Source organism: Gymnodraco acuticeps, unplaced genomic scaffold (assembly GCF_902827175.1).
Source record: "Gymnodraco acuticeps unplaced genomic scaffold, fGymAcu1.1, whole genome shotgun sequence".
NCBI lineage: Eukaryota > Metazoa > Chordata > Actinopteri > Perciformes > Bathydraconidae > Gymnodraco > Gymnodraco acuticeps.
This window is the reverse complement of record NW_022990468.1, coordinates 62,506-75,401: the sequence shown is the minus strand read 5'-3', so window position 1 is coordinate 75,401 and position 12,896 is coordinate 62,506. Positions and strand designations below refer to the sequence as shown.

At 39.7% G+C, this 12,896-nt stretch overlaps 1 protein-coding gene across 1 annotated transcript in view; it reads left to right on the top strand.

Annotated features, from left to right (window-relative positions):
- Positions 1–12,896, top strand: part of galnt9 (polypeptide N-acetylgalactosaminyltransferase 9) — a 124,837-nt gene that overhangs the window by 81,893 nt on the left and 30,048 nt on the right. Inside the window, exon 5 of the mRNA XM_034226201.1 lies at positions 9,903–10,100. Coding sequence (XP_034082092.1) covers positions 9,903–10,100 — 198 coding nt within the window. The remainder of the gene's footprint in view (positions 1–9,902; positions 10,101–12,896) is intronic.

Here is a 12,896-nt window from a genome sequence, read left to right as displayed (position 1 = left end):
TAGTTCCTTTATAACCCAACGTTAGCCGCCTTTAGCTTAGCGGTGGTGACGTGAAGTCATGTGACCGTGCTGTAGTTCCTTTATATCCCAACATTAGCCTCCTTTATCTTAGCGGTGGTGACGTGAAGTCATGTGAGCATGCTGTAGTTCCTTTATAGCCCAACGTTAGCCGCCTTTATCTTAGCGGTGGTGACGTGAAGTCATGTGACCGTGCTGTAGTGTCTTTATAGCCCAACATTAGCCTCCTTTAGCTTAGCGGTGGTGACGTGAAGTCATGTGACCGTGCTGTAGTTCCTTTATAGCCCAACATTAGCCTCCTTTATCTTAGCGGTGGTGACGTGAAGTCATGTGAGCATGCTGTAGTTCCTTTATAACCCAACCTTAGCTTTTTACTTCTGGATTGAATTTACGCTTCAAAAATTATAAAAGTTAGGGTTATAGCCTACTGAACAAAACATATCATAAACCTTTATTTTCTGCAATAATTCAGAATCCAATGTAAAAATACCATTGCCTTTTTGTGGTGGTAACCAGCGAGATGCTGCCTTCATGGTCCACTACAGAAATATGTCCTTACTGAAAATCCGTTGTTGCTAACAAGTGTCTTTATCAGACTAATCAACATCATCACGGCAACCATTAGCCGCCTTTAGCTTAGCGTTGGGGATCCACAGCCATGCAAAGTCTGGATATTGCATTAGCACTTCAAAAATCAAAGAATTGGTAGATATATTTGTTTTCTGCATTAATCCAAAATCTAATGGAAAAATCCCGATTATTTTAGTTTCAAGATTGCCTCCAAAAAGCACGTACTCAGTGCACAAGTCTATTTTAAATTGAGATGCTTCAAAGAGAGCTTTTCACTTTCTTTAGACTGCCTTTTCTATGGGAGGCCGCCGACTGGCCTATATTAATATGTGCTCTTCATGTACATGTCTGAGTTACTCTGGGAAACTGTCAGGCAGCAGGACTGTGAACAGCCTCACATTTAAACAGATTTGATTCGCTTAAAAATGGCTCGAGGCACTCCAGGCTTCTTCTCAAAGACACACCACACACATTATGCATCACATGCACACTCGAAACACAATGAACACTTTCAGAGTTATTTCGAAACACTTTAAAAGTATCTCACCACAGTGCTAATTAAAGTCTTCTTTCAGTGTGGGTTTAAACACAGTAATCATTGATGCTTCAGTGTTCTCAGCGCTAGTCTACATTTAGAAACTAACTCTATAACAACCTGTAGTATAAAACATGCAGGAGTTTTCACTGCAAGGCGTGTAAAAAACAGAGAACAAACTATCCAATATTTTATTTAAACATACAAACGTGTGTGTTTTGTAATCATGGGACACGCAGTTTGTTAATGTTAAGCCTATCATTTGTTCTCAGACAAAGCGGTAAGTCAATTATTAAATAGAAATTAGGATAAAGATATATTCTTCTCTTTGCTTCAACATACTTAAAACGGTATGAGGATGAATAATCTCAAATCAAATTAATACAGATAAACCCATCTACTTGTACTATTACAGTCATTGTATGTATTGGCTCCAGGATTTATCTTTAAGCAGCTCAGACATTTATCCAATCTTGTTTTGAAATAGTAAAATATTTGACAGTTTACCTTAAAGATCCTCTAGAGCAGGGGGGTCAAACTCAAATACTCAGTGGGCCAACATTTAAAATGGGTACAAGTCGAGGGCCGGACTGGTTCAATGTTTATTGCAGAACTTATTGAATGAACTTATTGCACATATTAAACCTGGAACTAACAAAGCTTAAATTATTGCCTCTAAAAACAACATTAAACATTAAATAATCAGCTGCATTAATTTCTTATGGCTCTATCTGCAGCTTTTCCAGAGTCATTTCTTATGAGTACATTTTTCCACAGGCCAACAACAGCTTCAACAAAACTATTTCCCTCAAAGAACAAACCAGACATGCCCTGTTGTCGTGAGAAACAAAGTGCAGAAGGAAACATCCATTGAACTCAGTGTGCTGCTCTGTGATGCTAGTTCAGATACTTGGCGTCTCATCTTGGGTGCAAGGTCATCAATGTCTGGGCTCAGGCTCTGAGCTGAGGAGACCCTCAGGATGGAGTGAAGGTGTGCGTGCAATATACCGGCGGGCCAGATCTAATAGTAATTAGAAATGATCCTGCGGGCCGAAATTAAATCCACCAAGGGCCTGAATTGGCCCCCAGGCCTCGAGTTTGACACATGTGGTCTAACTAATGTGTTGAATTCATTGCTCTGTCATGTGCAAATACTTTCTGCATTATTTCTCCCAACTCAGCATTAGCTGGTATCTCCTGCATTGGAGTTCATTTGAAGGTAGTGGGATCTGATAGCTTTAGGACTTCTACCGGTACCACAAAATACTCCAGATGTTTGGTGCCATTGCCATTCTATCGATGCCACACACAGAAAAACACACAAACTACCTCTGCTATTTAAAGCTTTGGCTAAAGGGCACCATAGTCTCGAGCTGTAGTTCCTTAATAGTCCAACATTAGCCGCCTTTAGCTTATTATAGCGCGTAAAATACAAAAATACAAAATACAAATATTTCATTTCATTTTTATTTGTCCCGCTCATGGTACGCAAAACCAAATGTACAATAATTGCCACAAAACATGACTCTACCATTGAGCGAAAAGGAGCAGGGAGAAGAATACAATCTCATGTGACCTGCCCCTTTCTAAAAAAAACAAATAAATACAAATAGATGGTCTGCCCTTCATAATAATAATTTTTTTTTCACAGCCAAACGTAACAGTATCTTAGGATACTAAGAGAAACGCACAAAAAAATACTTATTTCCCACTTGACGGTTAACGGAAAGAAACAAAACAACACCAAAACATCACATGTATAAGGAAAAGAAAAGTGCAACACCCTCATCTGAGTCCTACTAGAGAAGAAGGTGGAAAGCGACACATGATGATAATAACAATAACAACAATAACAATGGCTATATGAACCTGAACATGAGTATAATAGGGCCCCTTTATAAACCTAACACAAACAGTAAGGAAATGTGTGTTTGTTAGATGATTTCTTTGTTGAAACAACGCTTTCTGGCAATAAATCTTATGCCGTTGGAAAGCCTGTTTTAGGGTTAGGGTTAGGGAGGAGATTTGTCAAATGTTTCATGGGCGCAACCCACATACTCAGCTCTGCTGCTCCTCCCACAAATGCATGTTCCTAACAAATGTGGCACCATTGGAAAGATAAGAAAACAGGCTTTCCAACGGTATACGAGTTATTGCCAAGAAGCATCGTTACAACAAATAAATCATCTACCCAACACAAATGTCCTTACTTTTTGTGTTTCGATAGTACACCATAGAAAGTACAATACACCAAACTAACATGTGTTCCTGCATGAGTTACTCACGTGGGCAATTCCAAGTTGTATCTCAAATGGGAGAGCTAAAGGTGTTTTGTTGTTGCGCTGGGCAAAGGTTTGGCTGAGGGTGAAACACTCTGAGGTGGAAGGAAGCAGATATACATGTTCCAGTGATTTATTTATCCCGGCTTGTAACACGCCGTTGTGTTTGTTATACTCAGAGAAATGTGTACTCCGCCTGATGCGAAGCTCCACAAAGATACGGGCCATTATGAAAGACAAACAGTTATCCATGAAGAGTTCATAAATCAGAGCTGGAGTTTCAATATGAAGCGCTACAAGAAATGGCAGTGGAGGTTGTCAGCATGTGTTCGTATAATATTGGATGAGTCATCTCTGGAAGTGGGAACGATTTGGGTCGATGGGGATGAATATCGCTCCGAGTGTTATGCAGATGAAATGGCAGATACAGGAAGAGGAATGACATGGGCTCATCTGTCAAAAGCAGATGTGTCCTCGTTTCCACAGCGACTCTATATCTTATCAGCTCTCAGATCCCGGAGGAACAGGAACTGCTGGCACGGGGTTTTATTTATTTATTTAAGGGTTCTCAAGGACGCGGGGAGATGAATGGCAGGGAGGGTTTCTGAAGGTGAGGGGGTGTAGAAGGAGTTTTACAGCGCATCACGACAAACTAATCATGTCAGGAACAACGCTTCATTAGATGAGCCTGTCTGAAGGTTTAAAGTCTTTATCAAAGCACAGAATCAAGTGCTTTTGACAAGCATGCAAAGGTTGCTCACACTGTCTTTTTCATCAGGTTATGTTAAAGACAATTAACTGTATTGAAGTAGAAAAAAACACTTAGTGATTTATCTACTGAAAGTTTTAAAGTTGAAATGTCAGATCTATTTTAATGTTGCGTAGACTGATCTGTCTTATATGGTGATGTGTGGAAATGTCTATTTACTCTTTTGCTTTGTTTGGTTTTTATATTTATTTTTCTGTCAGCTAGAGAACTCAGATCCTCTTGACTTAAAAAGGACATAAGTTATGCTCATTTTGTATGTAGTGTCTCTACATGTCTCCATTCTTTAATGTTCAAAAAGCTCTTTATTTTCCTCATACTGCCTGTGCTGCAGCACCTCTTTTCACCCTCTGTCTGAAACCAGGGACGGAACAAATCCATCCATCCATCTTCTCCCGCTTATCCGCGGTCGGGTCTCGGAGGTAGCAGTTCCAGCAGAGAGCCCCAAACTTTCCTTTCCCTGGCGACATCAACCAGCTCTGACTGGGGGATCCCAAGGCGCTCCCAGGCCAGCGAAGAGATATAATCCCTCCACCTGGTCCTAGGTCTACCCCTTGGTCTCTTCCCAGCTGGACGTGCCTGGAACACCTCCCTAGGGAGGCGCCCAGGTGGCATCCTAACTAGGTGCCCGAACCACCTCAATTAGCTCCTTTCGACGCGAAGGAGGAGCGGCTCAACTCCAAGTCCCTCCCTGATGACCGAACTTCTCACCTTATCCCTAAGGGAGACACCAGCCACCCTGCGGAGAAAACCCATCTCGGCCGCTTGTATCCGCGATCTCGTTCTTTCGGTCATGACCCATCCTTCATGACCATAGGTGAGGGTAGGATGAAAATGGCCCGGTAGACAGAGAGCTTTTCCTTCTGGCTCAGCTCTCTTTTCGTCACAACGGTGCGGTAAAGCGACTGCAGTACCGCTCCGATTCTCCGGCCCATCTCACGCTCCATTGTTCCCTCACTCAAGAACAAGACCCCGAGATACTTGAACTCCTTCACTTGGGGTAAGGACTCCAACAAAACGCCAGAATATTCCAAAAGTGTGTAAACATATTTATGGTGATGTGTGTGCTTTTCTCAATGGTTTGTCTATTGCACATGTTGGTTGTTTGCCTTATTAAGACCACTGACTGGAGGTTATTGTCACCAACATTATTGGTTTCTCAGAATGGCGGCTCTTCTAAAAACTCCAATGTTATGAAATTAATTTTCTAAGTACTGCTCCACATTTGACTGACATCCCATATTGTTCAATTTGGATCCATTGCCTCTGTACTCTCTGTCCCTGCCTTCATGTGATAAGTAGTCATTTAGCTTTTGGAAGATGAGTGGGTTTCCCTTTTTGAGGAGAAGTAGATGGAGGGAGAGAAAGGGAAGGGATCAGGGTGAGGCAGGGAGAATGGGTGAAAAAGGGGGTTCGAGATACAGTTGGAGAGTGGGAGTGTTCTGCTATCATTTTATAATTGGAGCCTATTTTTTCCACATACATTTAGAAGTGTATCATGTGACAAATTGAGCGTATGAAGAGTTGCTTTGAAGATGTGGTGGAGGTGATCTCTCAGCATGAGAAGATTATAAAAATGTAGCCAGTGGCAGCAGCGTCTGGGCGTCTTTCTGTGGATCCAGAGACCATGGTGCCCTCGGCCAAAGCTTTAAATAGAAGGGGAGTTAACTGTGTGTGGCATCGACAAAAACCCCATCCAGTGGCAAGGGCACCAACAATCTGGAGTCCTTCAAGATGGCTCTTAACTTTTGGTTCTTAAAGAGGAAATATGGTGCTCATTTTCAGGTGTATATCAGTATGTAGTGTCTCTACTTTAAAGAGTGCTCTCCTGCTGATGTTCAGGTGTATATCAGTATGTAGTGTGTCTACTTTAAAGAGTCCTCTCCTGCTGATGTTCAGGTGTATATCAGTATGTAGTGTCTCTACTTTAAAGAGTCCTCTCCAGCTGATGTTCAGGTGTATATCAGTATGTAGTGTCTCTACTTTAAAGAGTCCTCTACTGCTAATGTTCAGGTGTATATCAGTATGTCGTGTCTCTACTTTAAAGAGTCCTCTCCTGCTGATGTTCAGGTGTATATCAGTATGTAGTGTCTCTACATGTCTCCAGGCTTTAATGTTGAAAAAGCTCTTAATTCTTCTCATACTGCCTGTGCTGCAGCACCTCTTTTCACCCTCTGTCTGAAACCAAATCCCTTAGCCTATCACGTACAATGTGTTGGAGCGCTAGCCAAGAGAAGCGTTATATACGGATATCTTGACTTGCAATGATGTATAAATGTTGAATTTTTGGTTGATTCATGTTAAGTATTAGTTATAATACACCACTGCCTTTAAACACACTAAACAGAGAGGTATTTACTTTATATTTTATAAAACGATGCCATGGATGACTGCAGATGTCGTCTCGACTTCCACCCGGCGCTACATTTACACGGGTTGCCATCGACGAGGCAGTCTGTGGAATCAGCATTTATTCAACATTCAAAGCGACTGCCAGGATCCACTTCCCCCTTTTTACTGTTTATGATGTGAAGGTCTCGCAAAATGAATTTTCCGCAGAACAACAAATATATCATATGTTATATCTCCCGCTCATGAAAACGAAATGTCAAAATGTGACACTTATCCCGCTGAGAGACTCGATAAGAGGTAAAACCTGATAAAGCGAAACACATCAAGTCAAAATAGAGGCTTAGTCTGCTCCTGGGGAAATATCCACTCTCTTTTCCCTCTGAAGGGTTGTAACTTAGTTTCTCTTTCTCTCTTCTTTTGCTAACACGCTTTCTTTTAGAGCACATCAAGTGGAAAACATATTCTTAAAACACATTAATGCTAAGAGTAGGTCAACGTGGGTGAAACACTTCAAAATGATCGGCCTGTCAGCGAGTAATTTAACACTCTAATAAAGCTTTTGTTCTTAGTTCATGGAGCATTTTAGCACCAGCTCTGTACAAATAGAGAAGAGTAAATCACTAAGAACTAGTCACAAACAGTCCCTGACGTCCGTCTATTTACTAGGTCAAGAGTATTATAATAGTTATATATATATACTGATGTTGTAAAGTTAAATCTATAATATGTATTTGTCTGTGAGGTTAAGAGAGGAAGTGGTTACAGTATGCAGCAGCGTAGATAACATCAAACCCTTACATGCCGTCTCTTAATGACTCTTTTGACCATGTACCCTTGTGAGCTGTGAACCCTAATTTAATTTGATCGCATGTTGTTGATGATATTGGTGATGTTTTAATGTTGTTAATGATGTCAGGACTTATGTTCTAAATGTTGCTGTATTATTGTATTATTGTTTTAAGTGTCGGACCCCAGGAAGAGTAGCTTTTGTCGAGAGCAAAAGCTAATGGGGATCCTTAATAAACATAAACATAAAAAAAACACAATGCTTGAGTCGATCATATCAGTTCCTATAAATGTAACACTTTATAATAACAGTATCATTCATTATTAATTTGTATTGTTATTATTTCATTTATTTTTTAAGTAGGGGCAGGTAAAATAAGATGTTCTTCTTCAAAAAAAGTGTACATGTTTTGTTTTAAAATAACCATGTGTAGAATAAACAAATAAACTAAATTAATCGAAAAATTGCTTATTAGACTTTTGTGAAAAACATTTGTTGATTACCAAATGTTTGTTAGACATCCACAAAGACATACAGATAGATGGACCAGACAACAGTTGACCTAGTGATAACTATATCTACTGTAGCTGTGTATATGACATTCATTTCAATAACTACATCTAAATGTATAAAATGTTTCAGTGATAATTGATATTCTCATTGTCTGCACTATAGACAAAGCATGGTTGCTAAATAGCATACCTTTATTTCTGTATGCTAACCCAGTGTTTTTCAAAGTGGGGGCCCCGACCCCCCGGGGGGGCCGCCAGGGGGCGCCAGGGGGGGTCACGCAAAGTTTGAGGGAAAGGGGAATTTTTTTCTTTTTTTAAAGTTACATTTTTTTTGTAGATGTTATTAATAACTGCATATCTATCAATCTATGTCCTTTGATGCCAATCTTTTAATATTTTGTATTTATTAATATTTTTATTTTATTGTTTTTAAATCACACGACCGCCCTTCAAGCCAATCAGAATCGAGCTGCCGCTACTGCCAAAATGTCAAATGATATCTTCAACTATAAGGCAATCTCTCTCAATGACAGTAACCTTAAAGTCTGGTGATATTCCATATGTATATGTATTCCTTTATTTTAAAGCTGTTTAGGAAGAAATGGTGACACTAACTGTTCACTTTCTTTGTTTAGCTTAAGATATATGATTCTTAAATGACTGATTACACCAGTGGTGGGGTTAGACTTTTTCGCTGCCCATAATTTTGATGGAAAGGATCGTAAAATGTCCGTCAAAATCCACTATCACCCGTCGGTCTGTAGCCTACACAACTCTGACGGGAAGGGTAGAGAGGAGCACGCTCGTGAACTGTCAACGGGGGACGGGTGCCCACTGCACCTCGCGGGAGCGCGCACAGCGTGAAGCAAATACTCACAGACGTGTTAATGATTTGTACGGCAAAGTTAGGTTTGGAAACGATATCATTTCCTTTTTGGAGGGCATGCAGAACACCGGAGCCTCGCTGCGGGGAAGCTTTGGCGCTGTTCTGAGTTTGTTCTAATCATTTGTTCTGAATTTGTTCTAAAATATTCGGTTAACGCGACCACTGGATTACACATATTACAAATCCCTTATTTTAGGGTGTTTTATTCTATATTCATGCCAATACTTTTACAAAAGATGTTGATTGCAGGACTTTTAACTGACTATATGTACGTATTATTGCTACTTTTACTTGAGTAAAATATCCTCTACTTCTTCCACCAACTGTTTACAATATATTAAGGTTGATTTCCTGCACATTCACAGTTATTATTATACATTTAAATTCACTACATCCCCCATCCGGTCATCCATGACTTGATTTATTCATTCTAAGATTGTTCGATGTTAATACTTATGTAGCAGACTTGTGTACAGATCAAAATGTGTGGCTCATGTGAAGCCAATGCAGTTGCACTTTACAAAGGCTATTGATAGCTAATGTACTTTCAGGATTCTTTCTTGTGTGAGCTCTTCATGGTTGGATGCACTTCTTGTCAGTTGCCTTGGATAAAAACGAATTGAAATGTAATGTAACTGCAAACTGCTTTCGCATCACTTTCCCGCTGTTCCCCTCACTCTGTCTCTCTTTTCACCTTTTGTAACCGTCCGATGAAACTCCTGCATACATGTTGGGAAAATACTGAATGTCCTCTTCCAATCTGAGAGTCCACTTGATAACAAAGGTATCCCAACTGCAGCTGTGAACATGACAGGATGTGTGATTACCTAGAAGAGCATCAGGACTGTTTGAGGCAGATGATAGCTATGTGATTAACATGATGATTCAGCCTCTATGGAGATAGACATCAAGCATGCTCATTTCTGACGTGGAGCTAATCTGAAGTAAACATTGAATACTGCTTTCTACTCCTCCATCTTGTGACTGTGTAACTCCCTCTCTTGGATATCAGCATGTGAAGGACACTGTTCAGGAACTAGTGGATGCTCTGTATGTGATGACTACTTCCATTCTGGAGAGGATCACAGACACATGGATCCTGAGATTGAAGCTCAAGCCGGGGACCAGGGATATTTCTCTAACAATACATAATTCAGAAATGCCTCTCTGACCCCCGGTTTCTCTTCCTGTCCAAAGGGCTGAACCCATCCTGACCCGGATGAAGGAGGATCACACGCGCATCATCCTGCCCGCCATCGACAACATCAAGTACAACACGTTCGAGGTGCAGCAGTACGCCAACGCCGCCCACGGCTACAACTGGGGGCTGTGGTGCATGTACATCATCCCCCCCCAGGAGTGGCTGGACAACGGAGACGAGACGGCCCCTATCAGGTGAGGGAAGTAGGGCAGAGGTGGGAAGTAGTGGAGTACAAATACTTCAATACTGTACGCAAGTACATTTTTCAGTACTTTACTCCACTACTTATTTTTCTGACGACTTTTTACTTTGACTTCTTACATGTTGAACACAAATACCTGTACTTTCTACTTCTTACATGTTGAACACAAATACCTGTACTTTCTACTTCTTACATGTTGAACACAAATACCTGTACTTTCTACTTCTTACATGTTGAACTCAAATACCTGTACTTTCTACTTCTTACATGTTGAACCCAAATACCTGTACTTTCTACTTCTTACATGTTGAACCCAAATACCTGTACTTTCTACTCTTACATGTTGAACACAAATACCTCTACTTTCTACTTCTCACATGTTGAACACAAATACCTGTACTTTCTACTTCTCACATGTTGAACACAAATACCTGTACTTTCTACTTCTCACATGTTGAACTCAAATACCTGTACTTTCTACTTCTCACATGTTGAACTCAAATACCTGTACTTTCTACTTCTTACATGTTGAACTCAAATACCTGTACTTTCTACTTCTTACATGTTGAACCCAAATACCTGTACTTTCTACTTCTCACATGTTGAACACAAATACCTGTACTTTCTACTTCTCACATGTTGAACTCAAATACCTGTACTTTCTACTTCTCACATGTTGAACTCAAATACCTGTACTTTCTACTTCTTACATGTTGAACTCAAATACCTGTACTTTCTACTTCTCACATGTTGAACACAAATACCTGTACTTTCTACTTCTCACATGTTGAACTAAATACCTGTACTTTCTACTTCTCACATGTTGAACTCAAATACCTGTACTTTCTACTTCTCACATGTTGAACTCAAATACCTGTACTTTCTACTTCTTACATGTTGAACTCAAATACCTGTACTTTCTACTTCTTACATGTTGAACACAAATACCTGTACTTTCTACTTCTTACATGTTGAACTCAAATACCTGTACTTTCTACTTCTCACATTTCCCAAACAGCTGGTTCCTTTAGTCTGAATGTGTGTTTGATGCGTGATCATTATTCTTTAGAGTCATTGCGTGCCTATTGATTTGAACACGATCCGTGTATCCATCATTTCCTGGTCTTCTCTAAAGAAGAGGGACCAATGGAAACGTTGTCATGTTGCCGTTGTTCAGCATGGAACATTCATTAGCTAACAATGACATTATTGTTGTATTAATATAAAGGGAGGTCAGGTACTCTTTAAAGCAGCTGCTAGTTATGGGTACTTTTTACTGAAGTACATTTCAAAGGCTCTTTACTTTTACTTGAGTAAAGAAGTTTAGTCAGTACTTCTACTTTCACCAGAATATTTTTAAACACGAGTATCTGTACTTCTACGTGAGTAAATTAGTGTGTACTTCTACCCTCTCTGGCCCTACCAGGGGGAGCAGCATCTATTATTGATGAGGATGTTTGATGAAATATGGAGAGCTCAGGTTATGATTAATTCATGTGTGGAACCATCAAACTGGTGCTCTGTCGACCGAGTGCCACCCAATCACACAAATAGAGCCCAAGCTGTCTAATTACTGTGATGAATCTGTTATACTGTGATGCAGGGGCAGAGTGGGGGGGTCATTCGTGTCCTTGTATGTTGAATATGAGCAAGGCATTCGGTTATAGCTCCGCTGAGTGGACGGCAGCACGGCTTGTATCGTGTTTCTGTATAATCCTCCAATTGATTACTTGGGTCCTTTGTACAAATTGCATTGGACTTTATATGTTAGGAGGATCGTGTTGCATATATATTATTTTCCAATCAATCAATCAATTGGACAGGGCAGGCTTAGTATCATGAACTATTCACAGAGTTCATCCTATTAAAGTGATTTCCTTCCCCTTTATGTTGTTCTCCTGTGACTGACATCAACACATTGAAGTCAAATATATGTGTTGAAATCTATGGCTGCACAATATAACAACATTTTATGAAAATCGCAAAATGGATTAGTGCAAAAACGCAATAGCAGGAAACAAAATATTTGGCAACATGTGTTAAAATATAATTCTGTATGAAGTGTTGTGGAGCTGCAGAGAGATCCCAGCCTACAAATCATTTTCTACAGACTAGATACAATTGTTGAGGACGGATCCTCTTAAGAAATCACAAGATAATCATTTTTTAATATATTTTTTATAATAATAATGAGACATTTTATATACGAAAATCATCAATCCCTCTAATTTCGCACTTGCAATATCAATCAAAAAGATCACAATTAGGTTTTTTCAAATGATGCAGCGATAGTTACATCTTGTGGTCGCACTATATGTTTTGTGCAACAACTGTTATGATATAAATAACAGAAACACAAACCTTTGCACTGTAAAACAAAGGCTATAATGTTTAAGTCCACAATGCTGCGTTTTTGACTACACAGGTTTTACTAAAAAAATGTCAAGCAGAAACACGTTGTTTTGAATGTCGTTGATTCAATCGATCGCTTCTACATGTTTATATCCAATCACAAGCAGCTACACTAAACAAAAGCCCAATTTAAAATACACACACTAAGATATTGTTAGAATGCAGTCATCGAAACTCTACACCTCCTGCAAACGTTTTATGTTAAAACTCTACCAAAAAACCTGCAAAATCAACAGAAAGTGTTGGATATCAATGTAGGATTAACAAAGCTAAAATAATGAGACATTGGGAGTCACGTTTATCACAGATAACTTGTCTTTTAGGGCTACAATTAAGCACGATATGCCATTACGATAAGAACATCTTACAATGCCAT